At 35.5% G+C, this 26,585-nt stretch overlaps 4 protein-coding genes across 5 annotated transcripts in view; all 4 read right to left on the bottom strand.

Moving 5' to 3' along the window:
• Nucleotides 1-16: 16 nt before the first annotated feature.
• On the bottom strand, nucleotides 17-6,095 carry Bulli (regulator of MON1-CCZ1 complex protein bulli). Its single transcript, XM_077435827.1, has 10 exons — nucleotides 5,910-6,095; nucleotides 5,253-5,611; nucleotides 5,058-5,179; nucleotides 4,761-4,981; nucleotides 4,559-4,691; nucleotides 1,159-1,405; nucleotides 917-1,088; nucleotides 606-848; nucleotides 282-528; nucleotides 17-206 (listed from the first exon to the last, which is right to left on the bottom strand). The coding sequence occupies exons 1-10, from the start codon at nucleotides 6,003-6,005 to the stop codon at nucleotides 136-138; spliced, it is 1,911 nt and encodes a 636-aa protein (XP_077291953.1). The 5' UTR covers nucleotides 6,006-6,095; the 3' UTR covers nucleotides 17-135.
• Nucleotides 6,096-9,577: 3,482 nt separating this feature from the next.
• Nucleotides 9,578-15,859, bottom strand: LOC143915338 (uncharacterized). Its single transcript, XM_077435947.1, has 2 exons — nucleotides 14,549-15,859; nucleotides 9,578-12,788 (listed from the first exon to the last, which is right to left on the bottom strand). The coding sequence occupies exon 2, from the start codon at nucleotides 10,824-10,826 to the stop codon at nucleotides 10,476-10,478; it is 351 nt and encodes a 116-aa protein (XP_077292073.1). The 5' UTR covers nucleotides 10,827-12,788; nucleotides 14,549-15,859; the 3' UTR covers nucleotides 9,578-10,475.
• A 1,018-nt stretch (nucleotides 15,860-16,877) lies between these two features.
• LOC143915337 (uncharacterized) lies at nucleotides 16,878-20,393 on the bottom strand. 2 transcript variants are annotated; one of them, XM_077435945.1, is made up of 3 exons: nucleotides 19,418-20,277; nucleotides 18,956-19,321; nucleotides 16,878-17,993 (listed from the first exon to the last, which is right to left on the bottom strand). In XM_077435945.1, the coding sequence occupies exons 2-3, from the start codon at nucleotides 19,197-19,199 to the stop codon at nucleotides 17,269-17,271; spliced, it is 969 nt and encodes a 322-aa protein (XP_077292071.1). In that variant the 5' UTR covers nucleotides 19,200-19,321; nucleotides 19,418-20,277; the 3' UTR covers nucleotides 16,878-17,268. The 2 variants fall into 2 exon arrangements, with proteins under 2 accessions (XP_077292071.1, XP_077292072.1); XM_077435946.1 differs by having other exon boundaries at nucleotides 16,914-17,993; nucleotides 18,956-20,393.
• A 2,334-nt stretch (nucleotides 20,394-22,727) lies between these two features.
• rdgC (retinal degeneration C) overlaps nucleotides 22,728-26,585 on the bottom strand; it is a 104,777-nt gene continuing 100,919 nt past the window's right edge. Inside the window, exon 19 of the mRNA XM_077436659.1 lies at nucleotides 22,728-22,928. Coding sequence (XP_077292785.1) covers nucleotides 22,728-22,928 — 201 coding nt within the window. The remainder of the gene's footprint in view (nucleotides 22,929-26,585) is intronic.

Genomic DNA, 26,585 nt, shown 5'->3' with positions numbered 1-26,585 from the left:
TCAAATATTGTCTTTACAATTGACACGAATCGATTTTATTAAAGAATTCTCTTTGCAGAGCAAAATTTTTATTCATCGAAATATATACGTCGAGTACTGCTGGTATACAGTATAATTTCTACACATTAATTCAAGTCAGATCTTTTGTCCACGATCATCGGGAAAAAGATTCATATACATCTGCACATATGAATCACATTGTTCACCTACAAAAAACAGTATTTAGTATTAAATCATAATAAAAACATATGAATTCAAATTCGAAGCATATAAAAAGCAACCTTTTAAGAACGACTGCGAATTTCTATTATTGCGATTCCTATTTTCGAGAGCGTGGTATATAGATATAAATGCATTTATATCGTTTTGAGCTGCTGACAATAGTTTACGGGCACGTAGAGAATTCCACACGTCCGCATTACCTATTTGCATCTGTCCTGGATTTTGTTGCAACGCCGCACTGTATTGTTTAGCAACACCCACACCTGCAATTACCTCTCCTTCACCCAGCAACACTTCCACTGCTTCCTGTAATATATATATTTAAATTTACAGTGTACGTAGATTATACATGCATAGATCTAAAACTCTTAGTGTATTCATACCTCATGAGCCTGAAGTCGGTGCAACATATCCATAGCTAACTGATGAGCTGCTGAATGTAAATTTCCCAACGACAGTAACAAACATGCCAATGGCTTCGAATCACCAACGGCACCATACTGCAGTAGCTGATGCAGGTCGGAAAATCGCTGAGTGCGAACTAATGCACACACTAGCATCTCCGTCAGGGCATGCTGAGGTGACATGTGATGCTTCACCAATGAGCATACATAATTCAATACAACCTGTAATTGTTAAAATGTTATGAAAAAAATCATTTGAAGTCTCCCGTTTTGTTGAAAATGTAACATACCTGTATTATATGGGGAGAGTCGGTAAAATACTGTAATACATTTGTGTACATATCCTGTTGCGTTATTACGAATCGATGGTGAGTATTTTGATTTGGAGTGTTATTAAATGTGCTGTCGCATTGATTCGAATTCTGTCCAGTCTGCTTCGCTAAATCTAATTCGGCCTGTTTTCTAATCAGTAAGATTCAAGTTAATAAGAGATTTTATAAATTTTAGAATGGGAAAAAACTTGCATGCTTACCTATATACATGATTTATTTGATCAAAAACTTTCATTAACCCCGTCAAACATTTATTGCCTTCCGATACCATATTTTTTAGAATTGCATATATTGTTTGTCTTCCTTCTCTTCGTCTCAATAATATGCTGACTATATAATCCCTACTTGCATCGATCAATCCTGCCGGTTTTAATACAACTCTCCATAAACATCCTAAGCGGGCATCTATTACGATATCAGGTTGAAAAACAACCCAATTTCCAGAATCTACAGATAGATATTTATATTAAGGAAAACATATGTAGATTTCGAAGATTGACGCAGGGTAAGATTCTATCATCATTTTAAATACATTCTATTGGGTTCACATTGTTCCACCAACTTGCAATATCTCAAGAATCGTTTTCAAAATACGTATACGAAAATATTACATAGTAATATACTTATATTCACTTATCCACAAACATTAACTATTAAAAAAATATAGTAAGATTTCAATTTTAAATGTTTTTTTTTTATATTTTAAAATTGTTAATAGCTTAAGAGGGCTGTACACCCGAAACCTTAATTTTGTTGCCGTTCCTTTCTTCGATATATATATTGAGTGAATGCCACAATATATATATCAATATATATATTGATTGAATGCGACAGTTTCGCTTCGACCAGATAATACGTATTTAAATCGACAAAATCGAGGTTTCGTATTCTCCTATTTTCTCCTCTAAAACTGGACCAATTTTAAAAAAAAATTCATCATCAATATGAGATAGATATTTTCTGTGCAACTATGCGCGTATTTTTTTTTAAATCGACTGTTAAATAAGCACGCTGGATTCTTTTCGTGGGTGTAAAAAAGAGGCGATTTTATAGATGTTTGGCGGCTTCTAGCTCCTATAAAAAATAAATAATCAAAAAAATAAAACGATAGATGCAACCCAATCGTGGATATCCATAGCATATTAAAAAATAATTTCTCTAGTGCCATAATTAAGGAAGGGAGAAGTGTAATACGTTTGTATGGACAAGGCACTGGTGACCAGCCTTCTTAAAATTTATCAATGATCACAATATGTCTCGTATATTAAAGATATTACAAACATGTATACAAAAAACATTTGTGTATACAATATACCTATACAAACTCCTGTTTAAGAAGACCAAAAGTTGAGAAAACGAGTCTTGAGTAGAACAGGGCATACCGATACTATTATGTATCTAAGCAAGACATGCATACCTTACCACATGTTCATATACTTATGTAATGTGATAAAATATTGTAACGTGGGAATGTGTGAGATGAAGTCTGGACCTAGTGGAATTCGTGCATATAGATAATAGACACGCCAGATTAGGCTCACTGGACCCGTACGTATCCAGATAATGGACACGCTGGAGTTCCCACAGACCCGGTTGAGTTATAGGTATGCCAGATTAGCATGACCGGGAATGTACATATCCAGAAAATGGACACGCTAGAATAGCCTAACAGATCGTAGTGATGCCTAACAGATGCTTTGGAACTCGTCCATTAAAAGGAGGTACACACGGTAGATCAGACACTCTCGGGCGAGTGACTGGTCCGTGTGGACTTCCTGAGTCGAAGAATAAATGGTGTGAAGTGGCATTGGCCTTTCATTTGCATCCTTGAGCTCACATATACGCAACAATATCAATAGGAATAGTCGGTGTTGTCTTAATTTATTTTCTTAATTCACATGCTAGAAGAATCTAATCTATAATTTGGAAAGAGACTTTGTATGTATGTAAATATGTAAATATCCTTGGTCGTCGTCGTCTTCGTCGTCCGTAGATCGGTGACGTCATCGAACACGTGATTCGATTTTTTTTTTTCGATCCATGGGCGCCGATTTGTTTTTTTCGTTTCAATGGATTCACCCCCGCGGGGGCGCAAGGCGAGTAGCTTCATGGGGCCCCGCCAGGGGCGCCACAAGGGGCGCAGCCCCGTGGGGCCCCAGCCTCATGGGGCGCAGCCCCATGGGGCTCAAAAGGGGGCGCCACAAGGGGCGCAGCCCCGTTGGGCCCCGAAGGGGGCCCGGGGGGCCCAGCCTCATGGGGCGCAGCCCCATGGGGCTCAAAAGGGGGCGCCACAAGGGGCGCAGCCCCGTTGGGCCCCGAAGGGGGCCCGGGGGGCCCAGCCTCATGGGGCGCAGCCCCATGGGGCTCAAAAGGGGGCGCCACAAGGGGCGCAGCCCCGTGGGGCCCCGAAGGGGGCCCGGGGGGCCCTGCCACAAGGGGCGCAGCCCCATGGGGCTCAAAAGGGGGCGCAGCCCCATGGGGCTCAAAAGGGGGCGCCACAAGGGGCGCAGCCCCGTGGGGCCCCGAAGGGGGCCCGGGGGGCCCTGCCTCATGGGGCGCAGCCCCATGGGGCTCAAAAGAGGGCGCCACAAGGGGCGCAGCCCCGTGGGGCCCCGAAGGGGTCCCGGGGGGCCCAGCCTCATGGGGCGCAAGCCCTAATAGGCATTAACTAAGGGGGGCGAAGCCCTAGACGGCAATTAATCATGGGGGCGCGGAGGGGCGAAGCCCTAAAAGGCAACTGATCATGGGGGCGAAGCCTTAGACGGCATTTAATCATGGGGGCGCGGAGGGGCGAAGCCCTAAAAGGCATTAACTAAGGGGGGCGAAGCCCTAAACGGCAATTAATCTTGGGGGCGCGGGGGGCGAAGCCCTAAAAGGCATTAACTAAGGGGGGCGAAGCCTTGGACGGCATTTAATCATGGGGGCGCGGAGGGGCGAAGCCCTAAAAGGCATTAACTAAGGGGGGCGAAGCCCTAAACGGCAATTAATCTTGGGGGCGCGGGGGGCGAAGCCCTAAAAGGCATTAACTAAGGGGGGCGAAGCCCTAGACGGCATTTAATCATGGGGGCGCGGAGGGGCGAAGCCCTAAAAGGCAACTGATCATGGGGGCGAAGCCCTAAACGGCAATTGCTCATGGGGCGTGGAGGGGCGAAGCCCTAGAAGGCAAAGGCTCAGGGGGGCGCCGAGGGCGAAGCCCTAGAAGGCAAAAAAAAATTTTGATTTTTTTTTTTTGATTTTTTTAAATTTTTTTTTTGATTTTTTTTTATTTATTTTTTGATTTTTTTTTATTTTTTTTTTTATTTTTTTTTTATTTTTTTTTTAAATTTTTTTTTAATTTTTTTTTTTTTTAATTAAATTAGCTTAGTCATGTTTAAGCGGTTTATATTATAAACACTGAGCGAAGCCGGGTAATACAGCTAGTTATGTATATTTTTGAAGTATGAATATTCGTCAAATATGTAAATACATATTTATTTTAGCGATAGTTCAATCAGTGTTTACTCGAGCAATTTATAAATACAAATACGTTTCTACCCACGTCTAGTCCAACTTAAATTTGATAGCAATGCAACAATAAATATTAATATTTGAAAAGGATACACATTTGACATTGTAAATCTGGCACTGTGACGGGTTTTAATGACATTGGGAAAGTTATCGGTCCGTGGACTTTCATTTCACCTTCCATAGTACCTTCTTCCATAATATCAAACAACATTGAAGTTTGACTAGCCTGAAAATTCAATTAAAATTAATACTTAAATTTTGCGCTGTATTCTAATATAATTCACAAGATACTAACTTGATGGTGGACGACCACCAAATTATCGACAACGTTTATAGCGAATCTTCCGACGAGCCCAGTACGGAATGCGTGAATTTGACTAGTTCCGGGAACGTTCACCGGTAAAGCCAGCACTTCTGCCGGACATTTTCCTCCATGCCGAAGCACTAGACACCATGAAGAATCATATAGTCTCGTACAGCTTACATCGGAATCGGTCACCGGTCGATCGCTTTCCACTGAACATACAACAAAGAATACATTAAACATCAAAACATCCACTCCAACCGATACCAGGCTCAATTTTAAACTTACTTTCCACTCTAGGCAGTTTATTAATAGATGAATTATTAAATGTAAATGGGTGTAGGAATACTCCGTTAGGACTAGCCAGTAATACAAGTTTACTTTGAGCACACCATGAAAACCAAGAAGCACTGAAAAAAAAAACCAAGCAATTCAAACATTTGGCAATTGAATACTATATACAACAATTGTAGTTGGACGTACTCGATTTTAATTATTTTTAACGATTTAAATTGTTTTTTTTCGGGCACCACTTGGAGAAGTTCTATGCCACGATCGGTAATGAAAGCTATTTCGTTTGCTTTGACCCAAACAAATCCTAGTATGGAACCATTCTTCCATTTGCATCCTTGTGAATATTCCGAGCTGGTCGGAATCAAATTGGCGAAGTTTATGAAATCGACGGAACCGTGAGAGCGTTGTATTCCCAAAATGTTCATATCGGGGGAGAACTTAATCGATATCACTCTCCCTTTGTCTTCCATGCGGAATGTGGTACAGTTATCTTGATTGGGACCTTTGACGATAACGCCGGTAACACCGCTCGAACGCACAGCAAATACCTGATAAAACATTATTCATGTGTGTCAATAAACGTAAACGTAATAAGTAAAAATATTAACAGTATTTTGTGTAATTAATTTAATTATTACGATTGGAATTTTGTGTTGATATTCAAAGTGTAGGTAAAGTAAAATTTTTCGCATTACCTTTGATTGGTTGTGGTATTATTGGTAACATCTAATGGTTTTATAGGCGTTTTATATTTTGAAATTATTGATCGATTGCGGATTTAAATATTTTCGACAAATGTTACCTATCCGGTGAACCAAACAATAAAAAGCTTGTAATAAATGTTACCTGTCCATTTGTGTCATCAAAAAACACATTTGTCACTACAGTCACACAATCAAACAGTATAGGATTTTCAGACAGCTCCAAGCAATGCTCTTCCATGTTTATAGGAAAACAATAGTCACATGAATAAAGACGGTAACTTCAATCTAACGTCACTTTGACAATTGTCTTCATAATGTTGCCATAACTAAAAATAAAGAACACATGAATCTAGTCTTTTTGGTTCGGTGATTATTCGGTTCGCTGATTACTAGTCAAATGTGACCGATCTAAAGCGACCGGTTGTCCTGTGACTGTTTCACATATGACTAGTAGTCCGTTTACCGATTATTCCGCAAAAAGAGATCTTGCGCATGTCACTAAAATCTTACGGAACATCTGACACCCAAAAATTTCATCAATTGAAAGCTACCCACGCTAAATATTGTACTAACGAAAACTCAAGTGCCAGATATTCTGTATACGCGATTTTTGTGGCAACGATTGTCATGCGCGCGATCGCAATTTGCGGAATAATCCGTTTACTGATTGTCATATATCTAAACTTTTAGAAACTGTTAATAAATTTTGACGTGATCACCCGTCACACTAAAACTGGTCACGAGAAAACAGGTCACACCCAAAAATTAAAAATTGGTCGAATTTTTGGGTGTGACCAGTTTTTTTGTGACTAATTATCGGGTGTGACCAGTTTTCTCGTGACCAGTTTTAGGGTGTGACCAGTTTTAGTGTGACGTGTGATCGATCTAGAGCGACCGGTTGTCCTGTGACTGGTTCATATATGACTATGTGGGAGTCTCGTCACCATCAAGACATTTACTGCGACGCAGAATACATTCCCAAAACCAGTCGAAGCACACCTGCAGCCATTAAACTAAACTCAAGCGGAAAGGTGCCAAAACCTTCGAGAAAGCTCCACCCCTACCAGTAGAGCGGAAACAAACCAGTCGAAGCACACCTGCAGCCATTAAACTAAACTCAAGCGGAACGGTGCCAAAACCTTCGAGAAAGCTCCACCCCTACCACTCGAGCGGAAACAAACCAGTCGAAGCACACCTGCAGCCATTAAACTACATCGAGCGGAACGGTGCCAATCGTTCCAGAAAAGTCTACCCCATCGACAAAAACACATTCCTCGCATACGCATCAACAACAGCCAGCAACCAGAAACACTATAAAAGGAGGTACAACCCAAACAACGCCAGTCGACCCACAGCAGCAAGCGTCGACACACAGCAGCAGACCAGTCGACATCCAGCTCCTGACCTGCCACCACTACACTACGCGGACTTGGAAGATCAACCAGCCGAACGAGCCAGCAACACACTGCCGTATCCAGAGACCTTCCGAACATAGCCGAACGCCGAGCCAGCAACACACTGCCGCATCCAGAGACCTTCTGAACATAGCCGAATGCCGAGCCAGCGACACTCTACCATATCCAGAGACCGCTGAACGACATACTTTTGCCCAAATATAATACCTTTGTACAATATTTAGGCAAACAATAAAACTTTATTAAAACAAGCACAACAGTGTATCGTTAGGCTGGGATACGGTCAACACATACCTACCCCGCCTACAACTAGTAGTCCATTTACCAACTATCATACTAACAAGAACATGACTGCCAAATATTGCGTATTCGCGATTTTCATGGCAAAAATTGTCTTTATGACCACTGCAATGTGACTAATAATCCAATTACCATTTTTTCCATACCTCTTTTTTATGGAAATTATGATTAAAAATTGTATAATATTTTGTGTTGTAACAGTTGTGTAGTTGGCATTCGGCACCAAACGTCAGATTAAATATAAATCGTTGCCGATAGAGGGCAAATCAGTGGGATTCGTCGGATTCAGTTCGTGATCGTGATGGAGTGCAGACTCTGTCTCTGCTCTGCTCCACCAGAGGCTCTCGTTTCCATCCACGATGATCCTCATCTACCGCATTTGGTGCAACGCATTTGGGCCTGCTGTCAGCTGCAGGTTAGTCACGTTACACTTGAACCATTGCTATTGCTAATTCCTTTATCCTCGCAATCGTCAATATCTTTCTCATTTGCAGGTAAGGAAAGATGACAACCTGCCAGATAAGATATGCTATTCGTGTGTTAACAATCTGGAGTCGCTCAACAGCTTTCGAAACTTGAGTGTCGAATCATCGAGAATGAGATCAGACGAGTCTTTGAATGTTAAGACGGAGGAAGTTTTGCTAGACGATCTAACATGGGAGGTTGAGTTGGATACTAATTTGTCGTCGAATACTTCCAGGTGGTCAGACAACGGCGAGGTAAGTGAATAAAAATATGAGTGCATTAAAACGATTCCTAGCAAAACTCATTTAATCGAAAATACAAATTCACATTTAAAATGAAATCTAATCACACTTAAAAAATGTTACACTTATTCAATTGTATAACGTTTGGTTTGTTTTGTAGGCATGTGGAGGAAAAATTACTTCGGACAATAACATGGCAGAAATAATAGACACCATTGAGATTCCAACGGAAGAATTACCATTACGAAAAGCTTTAGATAAGATGTGCTCTACATATTCTGAAGCTGATTTCAAAGAAAAATCGTTAACTCCTGATCACAATCCGGAATTTAATAGGAAACAAGCTATCATTGCACACATGAGTGCTCACACTGGGGTAACATTACATAAATGTGATATTTGTTTAAAACTATTTTCTAAAAAAGTTAACCTAAATGCGCACATGCGCGTTCATACTGGGATAAAGGCACACAAATGTAACATTTGTTTAAATTCATATTATCACAAAACCACCCTAATGCGACACATGAGATGCCACTCTGAGGAAAAACCGTTTAAGTGTGATATTTGCTTAAAATCATTCAAGACAAAATCAGACCTAATTATTCATATGAGTACTCATAGTAAGGTAAAGCTACACAAATGCGACATTTGTTTAAGATCATTCTCTAAAAAATTGATCCTCAATGAGCACATGTCTAGTCATACCGGGGTAAAGCCACATAAATGTGATATCTGTTTTAATTCATTTACTAACAAATCTAATTTTATGCGACACTTGAGATGCCACTCTCGAGAAAAATTGTTCAATTGTGATATTTGTTTAAAATCATTGAAGACGAAATCTGATCTAATTATTCATATTAGTACTCATAGTAGGGTAAAGCTACACAAATGTGATATTTGTTTAAATTCATTTTCTCACAAATCTATTCTTATGCGACATATGAGATGCCACTCTGTAGAAAAACCGTTCAAATGTAATATTTGTTTAAAATCATTCAAGACACATTCCTACCTAATTATTCATACTAGTACTCATAGTAGGGCAAAGCTACAAAAATGTGATATTTGTCTAAAATCATTTTCTAGAAAATTTAACCTTATGCGACATATGAGATGCCACTCTGAAGAAAAACCGTTTAATTGTGATATTTGTTTAAAATCATTTAAAACAAAATCTGACATAATTTTTCATATTAGTACTCATAGTGTGGTTAAGCTATATAAATGTGATATTTGTTTAAAATCATTTTCTAGAAAATTTTGCCTAAGTGAGCACATGTTTATTCATACTGGGGTAAAGCCACACAAATGTAATATTTGTTTAAAATCATTTTCTAGAAAATTTAACGTTATGCGACATATGAGATGCCACTCTGGAGAAAAACCGTCCAATTTTGATGTTTATTTAAAATCATTCAAGACAAAATCCGACCTAATTATTCATAATAGTACTCATTAAGAATTGCAATACCTATAGTAAAAGTATTAAAAAAATAAATACTGATAGTATCGATTTTTTACCATATGGTGTGGATTACTCTGTTCCTAGAATTATTCTAAATGATTTAACTTTTATATAAGTATGTCAATAACGAGTGTAAAATGTGCCACGTGCAGATTTGTCAAAACTACGTTTTATAAATCAAAATAAAGAGACTATCTATATTTTAACTGGCCATTTTGAAATATAGCCCATATGCGTCTTTCGAAAGCTTTCGCCGTGTTTAAATCTAAGTGATTTGACTTATACAAACGAGTGCAGTGTTTGTGTAAGTCATTCTAATATTATGCCAACACTATCATCCACGTTGAAATCATTTATTAAAACATTGGAAAAAAAATTACTTACATTTACGACTTAAGAGAATGTATAGGTATAAGTCGACTACTTCTTGGTTTTAGTGAGGTCGTGTCATGTATATATACATATATCAATCAATCAATATAGCGATCAAGTCTTGTCAAATCTTTCAATCAATAGAGTCAAGTACATTTCCAATCAATCACGCATATGCTTGAGACTTTACTAACTGCATTTTAATTTACAGATATGAATTTTGAGCCCTTTTTATTTTTAATTTAATTTACTTATAGTTCTTTACACACATGTGAATACCCTTCTTAAATGTTGTTCTGATTTCCATTTTCCAAAGTTCACACACATGAAATTTCATCATTTAAATTAAGTGATTCAGTATTGAAATCCCCCACTATAATTATGTTTTTATTTTTCATATGTATGTACATATGCAAACTTCTTGAAACTTTTTAAAAAATGCATTAAAAATTACTCAAGTTTGTGGTGGAGGGAAATATAAAAATTGTTTCATGGGAAAGCTCAATAAAAACCCAAAGATGCTTTCCGATAGTGTCCAAGTGAGGAAGATGACGCGCAGATTTAATTGCATCAGTTCGAACAGCAAGTATAACACCACCTCCTCCAAAACCACCATCTCTTCGGAACACCAAGTATCTAGTTTCTGCATCCATCACAGAATCGGTGAGCCAAGTTTCTGTCAGTGCAATTAAATCAATATCTTGCGCTAACACCGCAGATAAGCAAGTTGAAGCTTTGGAGTTAAGGCCCCTAACATTTTGGTAGTATAAAACAAATGATTCACTGACCCACATCCGATTCTTTCATATCCTATTACAAGAAACTGTAGCCCTCTTGAAGATTTTCTGTGCACACCCCGCTGCTGATTGAGTGTATAGTTCTTACGAAATTTTCATTTAGAAACAGCGACACGCTTTGGCCATATATTTGGGTTCAAAAATTCATCAAAACACTCTTCATTAACCGCAATTTTAAAGGAAAAGTAGTCATTATTTTTTCAATTTAATTTAGTTGCCTTACAGTTGGAGTTTATGCTTATTGATTTAAGATGCTGTTCAATAATGTTAGTTGTGGTGTCAGGATGAAAATCGTGAATATGGAATATTGGGTACTCGAGGTCTCGTTAGTATGATAGTTCGCATGGGTAGCTCTCGATGCATGGAATTTTCAAGTCGAGATTTTAATGAAAATCTCGAGATCGCTTTTTGCGGAATAATCACCGAACTATAAAAGACATGTATGTAAGTACTTTATGCGGGCAGCAGCCTGCAGTATTAAACTATTACCTGCGCCACGGATAATCTGCCTTCAAGATGAGGCGAACTAACTCCAGGAGTAGAGGAAAATGTAGCTGCATCAGCATAAGAGCGTTTGATAGTTGAAGGTATCGTTTTAACCCATTTGAACCCAGAGCTCGCGTGAAAACACAAGTCCCATGTGCCCAGGACTATTTTTTCGTTTATTTTCCAAAATCTTTGAGTTATTTCATGGGAAATATTTTTTATTGGATAGGGATGGATAATTAATTGATTTTTCAACATTTTTAATTTTTTTCAGGGTGGTGTCGTGAACGACCTTTGGGGCTAATGAAACATGTTTTTTTTTTATTACATTTTTGGAAAAAACATACATAGAATAAAAAAATAATACAAAAATCACAATGGAGTCACATAATCAGTTATAATACTTTCTCACTGGTTATTTGTAATTTTATTGTTAAGAAATTTATAAAATTAATTTTAAAAATAACACGCATTTCTTCGATAAAATGATATTTTAAAATCGCATAACATAACACACGTAGGTATATTGTGACATATACACATCGTCAACAAAAAAAAAGGGTGCATCCTTTTAAAAGAAGAAATGTCATAAACGAGATTTCGGGTTCAAAAGTCGCCCTTCTCCCAGCTGCGCAATATTTCTTTTCGTCGTTTCCCTTTATTTATTTTTTCAACTTCTTCTTTCTCTTCATCCACTCTGTTGAATGAAATTTCAACGGGTGCATTGAGTTGATTGTGATTTAGTCGATTGGCATCGAATATTTCCTCATCGGCGGAATCTTCGTCAGTCTCTGCACCAGTTTCCTGGGGTGGTAATATGTATATGGAATCCAGAAGTTGAGACTCGTCCCAATTATCAATTTCTTCCAGTATCTCTGCAGTAGTAAAGTTGCATTCTCTGGAAAAAAATATGTGTCATTATCCCAAGGAGTCTTATACGACTCCGTCGACTTTGATTTTTTTATTTCAGGAATATGAGATATGTAAACGCAATTTCTCTTATTCATATTATACAATAAGTCCTACTGTATTAGAAACATAAAGATAAATAAAAAATATGTAAAAATAAAAAAAAACTTACGTATGTTTTCTCTTCGACATATCTGTAAGTCGAAAAGCGCTCGATGTTGTTCCCTCAAAACTCCAAAAGGAACTGATTTAATTTCGTGTGACTTTCTTAAAATTCATCACCAACATCTAACCAGGTGTAACGAAAGGTTTTACGACCGGCCTGTGTGATCCCTTTATTTTACGACGCAAAAGTGTAAAATGCCGTGAACGACCGCGCTGGTATACATCGTGTTCATAACTGACCGTGTGGGTTCAAAGGGGTTATTAACAACACTGTCATTAGTATTGACATCGAGAGTTAATGGTATTATTAGTGAAGAAACATTTATCGAGAAGATGTTTGTCGAAGCAGTGTATCTTGAAGGCAACGTGGGTTGCAACTTTCACTGCACAGGCGAAGGGCTTACAATCAGTGGCGGCTCGTGATAATTTTTAGTGGCGGGGCTGCACTGAAAAGATGTCTAAAAAATGTCACCATAATTATTCTATCATGTCATAACAGGACAAAATAAGCACAATTTTTGGCGTACGACCACTTACATGTGGATTTAAGTATTATTGAAAAAAAAACTAGCAAAATTCACCACCCATTAAAGGGGTGCGTCCAAACGCGATGAAGATTTCGAAAAATACGCTGGTACTCCAGTAAGATTGCTAAAAAAAATTCGTTCTTGCTGGTTTCGCAACGCGGATTAAAAAAAACCCCAAAACCTTTCAAAAACTTAACCCCATAATTCATAACGAAAAACATTAACCTGTTGACAATGCATCGATACATCGGTTGTTTCATCTGCCATAACAGCTAGATAAGTTGCTTTTTTATTTCAGCACTTATTTGTTCCCTACACACGTTCAAAATACAGTCTAAAAGTTCATTTTGAATAGTTTTTGATGTCCCTTTAAAAACCGAAGAAGTTTGAAAATGTTTTTTTAAAGAATCGTCGAAATTTTGTGAATATTCTAGAAGCCCCCGAAAAACTCCTGGATTTTTTGAATTATCTGTTTCATCGTGTCCCCTCATTAGCATTTCAAATTTACCGCAAAATTTAACGCAATCAATAATTTTAAATAAAACATCCCGATTTTTTTTGACGTTTTCGTTATGCTTATCTATTTCCCGCCGACAAGCTTCCCAAAATCGTGAGATTACACACATTTTTTAAGTGTTCGACACTTCCCTCGTGTTTTTAAATTTATCGTTTAAATGTTTTAAGTCAATAACTCCTGTTTTCGTCCAAGATGCTTCGCCTGGCGACTCGCCTCCAAACAAAAGACACGGATAACAAAATAACGCGTTTTTTTCTGTACATCTCGTTAACCAATTGTATTTTTATAAATGTCTGGATTAAATTTTCGCGAGTAACTAAAAGATCTACTAGTTGCAGGCTGTGAAATAATTAAATTGGGCGTGGGGCAGCCTAATGCTTTTATAGCGACTTTTTCGTTAAGTTCTAGTCGCGAAAAGTGCAAATTTTGTAAATATTTTACTGAATTCTTTTGTTCTTCCATTTTTAAAAGAAAAAAAATCTTAATATATTTAAATAAAAATTACGAGAAAAAGTTAAACAGATTTGAAAAAAGTTTGCTGTTATCAAAATGAAAACGACTCACCGAAGATTTGATGAGGGCTCGTACACAACCAATTAAGAGTAACGAAAACGAATAAAGCTGTGATCGTGCGATTCAACTAATCAAATGTAAGATCAAGCGCGCGAAATCTTAAACAAACTAACAGATGAATGTCGTTTAATAGGCGAAGGCTGCCGACTGTCCAGCCCAAAACGGCAGAGTGAGTAAAAGAGAAAGAGCTATCTGCAGTTGCAAATAGCTCTTTCTCTTTCTCGTTCCGAAACTCCGGGCTGCGCAGCGTTCAGCGCGGCGTTGTAACACTTTACAGCCAGTACAGCAACATTTTAATTCATCTGTCACCATACAAGTTAGTGGGGTCTTCGAAACGGTCAACATTACTTACAATATCACCCTTTTGGATATGGGTGATATTCTAAGTAATATTTACTCTGTCGATGGCCCCAATAGTTCGTCCATCCAACTAATAAAAAAATATCATTAATAAATAAAATATTAAATGTATTATTAAACATATATCTTAGAATTTTATAGGAGGGGCTGCAGCCCGTCAGCCCATTAGGACGAGCCGCCACTGCTTACAATATTTTTACGAACAATGTGAACTGGTATTCTTTTTGGCTGGAATCGGAGAAACAGAAGCTGATTGGCTATTTGAGATACTGACTATTTTGTTACGAGACACTGAAACTCGCAAATTAACGAGATCTTCTATGAATTGTACATCTATGAATTGTACATTAATCATACTCAAATAGTGGTGACATAGTAGGTAGGAAGGATTTTTAGCCAATTTTTAATTGGGAATCGTTTCAACAATGAAATCAGAGAAAATTGGCAAACTCTGATAGGAAATGATCGACCAGGAGTCACAAATATCCAGGTCCGCCCAGCAGCACTACAGATATACTCAGAAAAATTCTTTTCAATCGAGGTCAGCTCATGGGATCGAACCCGACGCCTCTTGGTGTTAGGAAGAAGCTTAACGATCGAGCTATGCTGCTGGCTAATATATTGTTGTTATTTCAAATTAATGTTTATTTGTACTCGATAGATTTAACAAACTTTGGGTATCTTTATTTTGAACACGAATGTTATATTTTTACCAGCCATTGTCTTCTATTACGTTTAATTGATTATTTACTTTCAAATATTTACATATATATCTGAAAAAGATTTATTTCGACAAGAAATCTGACGATGCTGCCACACGTGATAGCTTTTTCACTATATAGTTTTTCAATATAGACCAAAAGCGACCAAGATTCCGCTCAATTTTTAGATGGACGTAGAAGAGATTGCACTTTTGCTATATTATCGGCGTAAGCAAGTAGAAAAAAAGAAGAAGAAAAGGATTTGGACCGATCCTTTCGTCGCACATCGCTGTCTCTCTGGAGTATTTACCACGTTGTATGACGACTTGAGGAAATGCCCCAACAAATTCTTCAACTATGTTAGAATGTCGATATCGTCATTCGATGAATTGTTGGCGATGTGCAGGAATGACCTCACAAAACAAGATACTACTCTACGGAAGTCTATTCGTCCAGAAGAAAAGCTGCTTGTGACATTACGGTAAGAGCTAAATTTATATTAACGTTTAACCCATTTAAATCATAAATAATAAACAAAACAAAAAGAAATACTTTTTCATTTATTTTCCAAAATCTTTTGAGTTATTATATTGAAAATATTTTTATGGATTAGAAATAGATAATTTATCGGTTTTTAAATATTTTTGGTCATACATGTTATTTGTTTCTATGTTTTAATTTACATGTTGTTGTTTAATATTTGGAAAGTCGTTATGGTGAGAGATAAATTTAAATTAACGTTTAACCCATTTTAACAAAAAAATTCTGAAAAAGTTTAATTAAGTAAGTTGCAATAAAAAAAAAAAAAAAAAATTATTTGGATAATTACTGAGCAACAAAAAAAAAACACCAGAGCGGAGACTAGCCAATCTTTACTAAGTTTGACCCACTGAATTCGAATATGATATTGATTTTTGTTGGTGGGCGATCGTTTACAAGATATGAGCGTTTAAAAAAATCCGCGATTTTTAGAGTTTTTTGGCTTTTGCGGTCTTTAACTCAAAATTTAGGATTGTTACGCTCAAACTGAGTATTGTAATCAATAGTCAGATATTTTTCCTATTAATTGTTATATTTCATTGCTTTAAAATACTTCTAATTAATTGTCTAGCGAATTTTAAAAGTCAAAAATATATTTTTTTTTACGGATTTTTTTTCCGTGCTATTTTTCATTTATTAGGCAAATTTTTTATTTCACCATGTTTATAAGGATTGGTTTTCTATCTCAATATTTTTTTTTATCTAAACGTACCGCTTTATTGTGTGAGGTGGATTATATGCCATCTCGCTTGCACCTAACATATTACGCGATACAACCATATATACAACGAAAGCATTTAAATTGCAATTACCGCTTTAGTTAGTACGTTTAGAAAAAATATTGAGATAGAAAATCAATCCTTATAAACGTGGTGAAATAAAAAATTTGCCAAATAAATGAAAAATAGCACGGAAAAAAAATCCGTAAAAAAACATTTTTGACTTTTAAAATTCGCTAGACAATTAATTAGAAGTATTTTAAAGCAATGAAATATAACAATTAATAGGAAAAATATCTGACTATTGATTCCAATACTCAGTTTGAGCGTAACAATCCTAAATTTTGAGTTAAAGACCGCAAAAGCCAAAAAACTGTAAAAATCGCGGATTTTTTTAAACACTTATATCTCGTAAACGATCACCCACCAACAAAAATCAATATCATATTCGATTTCAGTGGGTCAAACTTAGTAAAGATTGGCTAGTCTCCGCTCTGGTAACTCAAAAACGTGATTTTTTGTTGCTCAGTGTTATTAGAGACACGTATTTTGGGCATTTATTTTGTCAATTTTAGTATTTTCATTTTCCATTTTAGCGTTTTGGGGCATGTTCAATGTTAGCGTCTATTTAGCATCTATTTTTATGAAGAGTTTAATTTTAAATAATAAACAATTTCGATGAATTTCAATAAAATTTATATACATATATACAATTTATACACGACAATTAAAAAATAATAGAAAAATTCAAAAATGTTTTGTAATTAAAATTACAAAGAAAAAAACATGAATATCAAAAAACAAAGACAAAAACATGAATATAAAAATACAAAGACAAAAAATATGAGACATTGTTTCCGAAACCACCCATTGAAATTTCAACGATCACAACACTAGTATACATTAATTTTCAATTTATTTACAGATAGTATGATAGATCTGTTAATTATTATACAGATCTACCATACTGTCTGAATTGTTTGACATATATGAAGTAGCTGGGGAAGCGACTGGAGTGCGAAGAGGATCGTTTGGAGGCAAAGGTGGTTGACTATATTGACAGTCATAAGATGATGAGAGCCGTTTAAGAATTGGTGGAGAGGCTTCTTGGCTTTTCACGCGTTTATTTGAGTACTCGTAGTTTTCGACGTGGTGTCTTGGACTTGAGCTGTAGGCATTATAATTCTGTGTTGCCTCGTTTAAAATTGACATGATCTTTATTTTCGTGCTCATTTTTCTTTCTTGCGGTACTGTCTTCAATGTTTTTAACAAGGAAAGTAAAAACATCCGATCTTCGTCGGATTCTTCCTTCTGCTGACGTTCTCGTGTATCTATAGACTTTTGTAGGGTCACAACGAATGGATCACTTTCATTTACTGGCTTCCTTTTTTTTTTATAACTTTTTCGTTCAATAGGTTTATCCTGTGCTGGCTCTGAAGCCAATTGATTTTCTGATGTTTTTACACCCTCGATATAGCCATTGTCTTCTATTTCATTCTGTTCAGAAGTATCTCTAATTGACGAAACTTTTTGTAAAAATTGCAGCGGTTTGAAGTATACATACTCGCTTCTTCTATCTACGGATCCAGACATAATTTTTTTTTGGCGTCTCGATTCTCTAGAATAGCTCGACCTCAAACCTCTCCATTTTGTTAGTAGTAACAAACCTAAAACAAGAAAATATTTTTTATTTGCAGGTATCTCGGAAGCGGCTGTTCGTTCGTGGAAATCCATTATTACTATCGACTCGGACGCTCAACAGTAGCTGAAATAGTCCGAGAAGTGTGTACAGTGATATGTCGAAATCTAGCATCATGCATAGTTTTGCCAGCAAATGAAGATGAATGGAAGCAGACCGCACTTGGATTCGAGAGGCATGCTGACTTTCCACATTGCATTGGTGCAGTGGACGGAAAACAAATAATGCTAAATAGGTCTTCGGATTCTAGAACACTGTCTGACAATTGTAAACATTATATTTCTATCGTCTTGCTTGCTATTTGTGATGCAAATTATAACTTCATTTACGTCGACGTAGGTTCATATGGAAAATCCAACAACTCTGCTATTTTAAAAAATACTTCATTTTTTAATAAACTCATAAATAGTTCATTGAATATCCCTGAACCGACGAGCATTTCAGAAAGTAACCCTTCTCTTTTTCCATATGCATTCGTAGGTGATGAAGCGTTCGGTTTGCAAGTAAATCTTATGCGTCCATATGGAGGCAATCATCTCAGTAATAAAAAAAATATATTCAACTATAGACTATCTAGAGCTCGTCGATACATAGAATGTTCATTCGCTATTTTATCGAACAAGTGGAGAATTTTTCACAAACCGTTGAATGTACACATAGATTTAGCAAAAAGTATTGTCAAAACTTGTTGCGTTTTGCATAACTTCGTACGTGCTCGAGATGGATATGTATATGATGATACTCTGCAAATAATAGGCTTAGAAAGTGAAATAGACGGTGGTAGAGATTTATCGAGAGGAGGACAAACTGCACATTCAACTCGAAATATGTTTGCTGACTACTTTGTGAATGAAAATGTACTTCCATGGCAAAATAGATGAATTCATTAAATAAATATACACACATGTATATAATTGTGAAAACACTAACCTTGTTGTTTCTTTTGTTCAGTATCCAGCTCTGCTCCGCCAAATATTTCCACGATCTCCTCCCAACTCGCACTTTTTTTATAGCGATCCATGTATACAGGATCTGTAGAGTCCCATATTGCGGGTCGGTTTTGGATTTCCATGATAAACTTATCCGTATCGAACGCCATGGCCGGTATCAGCGAGGAAATATGTCCAGTTCCACGATGTAACTGCTGAAGACTGGTCAATGAATATTCAGGCATTCACTGATAGGGTATGATTACACGCCCTGTTCAGCTCTTGTATTGTCTTCAAGTATCGTCCATTATAATCTTCAGGGTTTTCAACAGTGGCACCTCGTGGTATGAAATCATGTTGCATACGACTAGCGTCAGAAAAAAGTTTTTTTATTATTTTAATGTCAAGTGAGAAAACTTAATTTTTAAAACATTCAAACTATAGTGGTGGAAAATAGTAGTACCTCGAAAAGTGAAATCGATTTGGCGCTGCTTTCCACAGTTATTTCTCAGCAGTACAGATATATCAAACGTCTTTTTAGCAACTATTCCATCATTTATTTTAATATACTTATAATGTTACATACCTTATCAATTTTGTTTTTAATTATAATAACAATTTAAATGATTTTTTTTTTTGATACGAAAGAAGCTTATAAGTTCCTGAATAGCTTTTGGATTGATTTCAACAGAATTTCTCAGTTCTTCCTCACTGACAATAGTGAGGTTATATTATGTCAACTGTCAAGCGCTATTGTATAATTACTAGTGAGCATAATTGCTACATAAATTGATTAATGTGAGAACCGGTGACACACTGACGGTAACATATACAGAATTAAGATTAAACGGTTAAGTATATATGTAGTAACCTGCTAGATTTGACATACAAACTGTCAAGGTGAAATGCAAAAGTGATTGCCAACCTTCTCGGATGGTTAGACAGCGTCTCTGACAGAGTAAACGGACTACTAGTCATATGTGAAGGGCCAGGCCACACCGCTCAACTCGCGAACAACTTGGTTGACACGACGTGTCGTTCTAAAGTTGCAAAATGACCGATCCCATACACATTGTATGGGGTCACATTGTATCGGGCCACACCCTGCGACATATCGGTCTCTCGGGTAAAGGTCTGTTCATACCTAGTCGGCACGAAGCGACTTCAGCAGGTATCCGGCCGTACGTAAAGTATTCTTTGGTACATTTTGTATGGGTATGTTCATTTTCGATGCGGTGCAAACGATCGAAAAGCGCCAGACAGACTGAACCACAGATTAACGACACGTGTACCTTATGCGTGCGCACTGCTCGCACTTACACTAAGCGAAATCTACCCGTTGTCCCGACATACCTACCCTGTATACGTTCTGTGCTTCTGATACTTTTGTGGCGGCTCGCTTATACGACATGGTCGAGTTTGGTTGCCTTCCTGCGAGTGGGGACCAACCCGGCTGGGTTCGGACAGCTGCTACTCACTCTGTCTTCAGCTGTCATATAATAAACACGTGCATTAACATGCCAGTCGTCTCATTCGTACATCCTCCATACTGGTGACCCCCGACATCGAGCCACGCAGCCTCGATCAATTTCAACATGCCGCTCATCCCTGCCTCGCCGAGTCAGGCGGGAGAAGCTACCCGCCGCGCCCCCATCGCCATCAACAGAGCGCGTCGCGGCCCGCGGGTGACAATAAACGAGCAGACACGGCTACCTACCTACCTACCTACCTACCGACGTCCAGCCAACGTCGATGACAGGTGCTTTAAAAAATGGGGGAGCGAATGAGACGACGATCTTGACAGCTGGATGTGGAGTCATGCGCGATCCACTACACATAGAACGGTCATCCAGCACCACAAGATTCATCACACACCACCTCAGCACCATCATCATCATCATCATCATCAAGGCCCCGTCCGTCCCCACGAGCGTCGTCACGCCGAGACGGGCGGTAGCGCTACAACACCTCCACGAGCCACAACGACTCACAGTCCAGCTCGGAGTATCATCAACCACATCGATGCCCCTGCCGCCCCCGCCGCCCCACCAACCGACATCAGCCTCGGAAGAGCGCCGCCGCCGCAGCATCGCATCGCGCGACCATCGGACCACCCACCGTCCTGCTCGCGACGTCACCGCCCTCGAATCTACCGACCATTCAGGGCGGTACACCTATGTACACAGCGGATGACCCACGTCAACATAATTTTTTTCTCCCCACTCAATAATTTTTTTGCTTTTTGTGTAACAATAACTTTTTTTCTTTTGTAAAATTTGTTTCTTTGTAATTTTGGTATCGCTGATGCTGGGGGGGGAGTGATGTGGCGGCTCGCTTATACGACATGGTCGAGTTTGGTTGCCTTCCTGCGAGTGGGGACCAACCCGGCTGGGTTCGGACAGCTGCTACTCACTCTGTCTTCAGCTGTCATATAATAAACACGTGCATTAACATGCCAGTCGTCTCATTCGTACATCCTCCATACTTTAGTTCCGAATTTTTCCTTATTAAATTATCAAAAACTCGCCAGAAAGATCCAACTCAATTTTAATAATTGCATCTGTGCACATCGAAAGGTTACTCGTCATCTGATGTGCAATTTTTCATTCGTGAAGTCGAGAATTGCGTTTAAAGCAGCCATCCAGTTAATCTGTGGTTTAATCCGTCTGGCGCTTTTTGATCGTTTGCACCAAACCCGTTCATTTTAAGGTCTGTTCATACTTAACAGCACTGCACGGCTTCAGCACTGCACGACTCCGTTTCAAATATGTCATTTTATTACATTTCTATTCGTATCTACCTACGCGTCGCGGTCACGTCACGTTTACAGAACTTTGGCCGAGTGCAAGGCAAAATCGGCTTACTTATACATTACAGGCCATGACGATACGGTGCAATATTGCTTACGTCGTATTGTCGAGTACTTGCAATATGAATGCATACACGTGCATTCGTAGCTACGTCATCATGTATCGTCATGGCCTGTAATGTATATGTTCAGACCAAGTGTCTGATGGTCAGTTTACGACCCACGAAACCTATGTTTACCTGTGCTGGCCGCCCTGCGAGCGACTAGCCAACACTTCCGCGCCAACCGTCGCCGCGTAAATATAACTCGCGGCTCGTTTCCTCGATCCCGAATCACCAGTTCAAGATTGGTGATGTTTGACGATACCAGCTCCAGTATTCGTCCGGGGTGTATTGAGGAAGCCTGGTTTGTCTCCGTCCCGAAGGCAGACAACTCAGACACGCGTGCTTGGTGCATAACCTCAAGCTGCACCACGTGTTATTTGAATACGAACTCCCCCCCTTCCCCCCTGCTTGCTCTCTGTACATTTAAACTTAAAATACAGTTGCTCAAATACAGATTTACAACCTGTTTTCATTATATAAATCTCCCACCATTTTCCATCTCCCCGCATCACACTCACACCTACGCACACGGTTCGATAGAGGGAGACAGAGGGTTCGGTGATTACTGGTCACAAATTACTCGTCACAAAGTCACTAAAATCTCTATAACGGAACATCTGGCTGCCGAAAAGTCCATCATACTAACGATAACTATCATAGTAACGAGAACTTGAGGGCCAAATATTGTGTATTCGCGATTTTCGTGGCAAAAATTGTCTTTGTGACCACCCCAATGTGACGAATAGTCCAATTACCAGACAGAGAGCAGAGCAGCCATCAGCAGAGACCAGACCACAGATGACGAAGGAAGACACCGGAGAAAGGCATTCGCCCACGCTTTACCACGAGCTATACAAACATCACGACATCAGGTGGCATCTCGAATGAGAACCCTTGGCGTCCGTACAGTATAAGTAAGCCGATTTTGCCTTACACCCGGCCAAAGTGCTGTAAACGTGGCGCGACCGTTGCGTGACCGTGGCGTGTAGGTAGATATGAATAGAAATGAAATAAAATGACTTATTTGAAACGAAGTCGTGCAGTGCTGAAAACGTGTAGTGCTGTTATGTGTGAAAAGACCTTAATAAAGTCCGACGACGGTTATATATATATATATATATATATATATATATATATATATATATATATATATATATATATATATATATATATATATATATATATATATATATATATATATATATATATATATATATATATATATATATATATATATATATATATAACGAATCATGTTTACATCTACATATGTACATATGTATAACGGTCATCCAGCACTCATCTGTTTATCTAATACAGCGGTTCAGATTTCAAATTTCCAGCAAGAAATTGTAAAAGTAAATCACTTGATCAGTGATATATTAATAATATTAATAATAATTTGAATACGATATTGAAAAAATAATATTGGAATTAATTAAAAAAGGTCGAATAGGGTCGATTTATGAGTTTCTAGAATTGACTACATACCAGCAATTCTAAAATTAATTTAATGTAAATAAATAAATGTCTTTGAATACAAATTTTACATATTTTGGAATTTCGTAAGATTAGGAATAAGCATTTATTACGGTTGATCCACATTTTTTATATATGTGTTATATATATGTGTTATATATATGTGTTATATATATGTGTTATATATATGTGTTATATATATGTGTTATATATATGTGTTATATATATGTGTTATATATATGTGTTATATATATGTGTTATATATATGTGTTATATATATGTGTTATATATATGTGTTATATATATGTGTTATATATATGTGTTATATATATGTGTTATATATATGTGTTATATATATGTGTTATATATATGTGTTATATATATGTGTTATATATATATATATATATATATATATATATATATATATATATATATATATATATATATATATATATATATATATATATATATATATATATATATATATATATATATATATATATATATATATATATATATATATATATATATATATATATATATATATATATATATATATATATATATATATATATATATATATATATATATATATATATATATATATATATATATATATATATATATATATATATATATATATATATATATATATATATATATATATATATATATATATATATATATATATATATATATATATATATATATATATATATATATATATATATATATATATATATATATATATATATATATATATATATATATATATATATATATATATATATATATATATATATATATATATATATATATATATATATATATATATATATATATATATATATATATATATATATATATATATATATATATATATATATATATATATATATATATATATATATATATATATATATATATATATATATATATATATATATATATATATATATATATATATATATATATATATATATATATATATATATATATATATATATATATATATATATATATATATATATATATATATATATATATATATATATATATATATATATATATATATATACAAATATATATATATATATATATATATATATATATATATATATATATATATATATATATATATATATATATATATATATATATATATATATATATATATATATATATATATATATATATATATATATATATATATATATATATATATATATATATATATATATATATATATATATATATATATATATATATATATATATATATATATATATATATATATATATATATATATATATATATATATATATATATATATATATATATATATATATATATATATATATATATATATATATATATATATATATATATATATATATATATATATATATATATATATATATATATATATATAACACATATATATAACACATATATATAACACATATATATAACACATATATATAACACATATATATAACACATATATATAACACATATATATAACACATATATATAACACATATATAAAAAATGTGGATCAACCGTAATAAATGCTTATTCCTAATCTTACGAAATTCCAAAATATGTAAAATTTGTATTCAAAGACATTTATTTATTTACATTAAATTAATTTTAGAATTGCTGGTATGTAGTCAATTCTAGAAACTCATAAATCGACCCGTTTTATTCGACCTTTTTTAATTAATTCCAATATTATTTTTTCAATATCGTATTCAAATTATTATTAATATTATTAATATATCACTGATCAAGTGATTTACTTTTACAATTTCTTGCTGGAAATTTGAAATCTGAACCGCTGTATTAGATAAACAGATGAGTGCTGGATGACCGTTATACATATGTAGATGTAAACATGATTCGTTATACACGTACATATGTACATATGTATGTATGTATGTTGCTACTTTACAAAAGCAATAGATATTAAAAACCATGTGAACTGTATAATAGGTAAGTAAATACGAAATGAGCCTTAAATAATTTTGCAATCAATCCGTCGATTTTCATTCAGTATTTTTTTTTCTTCTCGAAGCAGGTTTTACGATTACCTACCAAAACAATGAAATAAATGGTCGGTCCCAAAATTGCAAACATTTTTCAAATGGACACACTTTTTTCTCTTTTAAATGTTATATTTCAGTTTTATCAATTGGATAAATTCACACCCTATTCTCAATTTTGTACTACACTGTAATAGTTATACATAATTACAAAATATTTTCTAACAGTGATTCATTCAACATTAGATGATATTTTGGACCGATCCCTTCAGGTACCGATCCCTTCGACAAAAAAAAGGGGAAGAACATAATATTTGATATTTTTACGATACAATCGTCTTAATGCAATACAATGCCTCTTTGGTCCTTCTGCGAACAAATTCTCTCATTGCCCCGAAAATATAAAAATCGATATTCGTACAAATTTACGTAAAAAATATTCGTACAAATTAAATGTTCAAAAATAAAAATATAAATACTTATATAATAGCGCGAATTGCATCGGCTTTCGATGATCTTAAAAAATATGGGATCAACCGTGTGATTGGTGCTTATTTTTAATCTTACGAAAATCCAAAACGTGTAAAATTTGTAACTCTCAACATTATATCAATTCTAGAATCGCCAGTATTTAGTATATTCATCAAATCATAGTATTAATAAAGTTTTTTGATTTACTTTTCATTGATGAATAATGAAAATAAATATTAAATTGAAAATTTTCAAAATAACATATGTACATATGTATGTACATTCATACAACACACACATACATACATTGAAAAAATTATTTCCATGCTAATTATAACATTTGAAAATTACAAGGTTTATCTTAGTTTTGGACAAACCTCCTAAAACTTTTCCGATCGCTTTGAAACTTTGCCATTTTTTTTGGAATAAAAAACGTTTATTTTATCGGAGAGGTTTTGAAAAAACGATGAAAACCATTTCAGAATAATTTGAATTTAATAAAAGGATAAAGGGTATAAAATCATTTACGTCATTGCATTATTTTAAACCAAATTTGAGGGCCATGAATTTATGATACCGCAAAAACCCGTTGAAAAACCTTACATATGTATGTATGTATAACATGTCATGTAAAACAATCAAGAAAAAAAGTAGTTCGAGAAACAGTTGTCAAAAGTCGTTTTGAGAACTCTTTTATCAAAATGACTTGCAGAGCATCTCTAG

This window comes from Arctopsyche grandis, chromosome 8 (genome assembly GCF_051622035.1).
Source record: "Arctopsyche grandis isolate Sample6627 chromosome 8, ASM5162203v2, whole genome shotgun sequence".
Taxonomy (NCBI): domain Eukaryota; kingdom Metazoa; phylum Arthropoda; class Insecta; order Trichoptera; family Hydropsychidae; genus Arctopsyche; species Arctopsyche grandis.
This window is presented reverse-complemented; position numbering and strand designations above follow the sequence as displayed.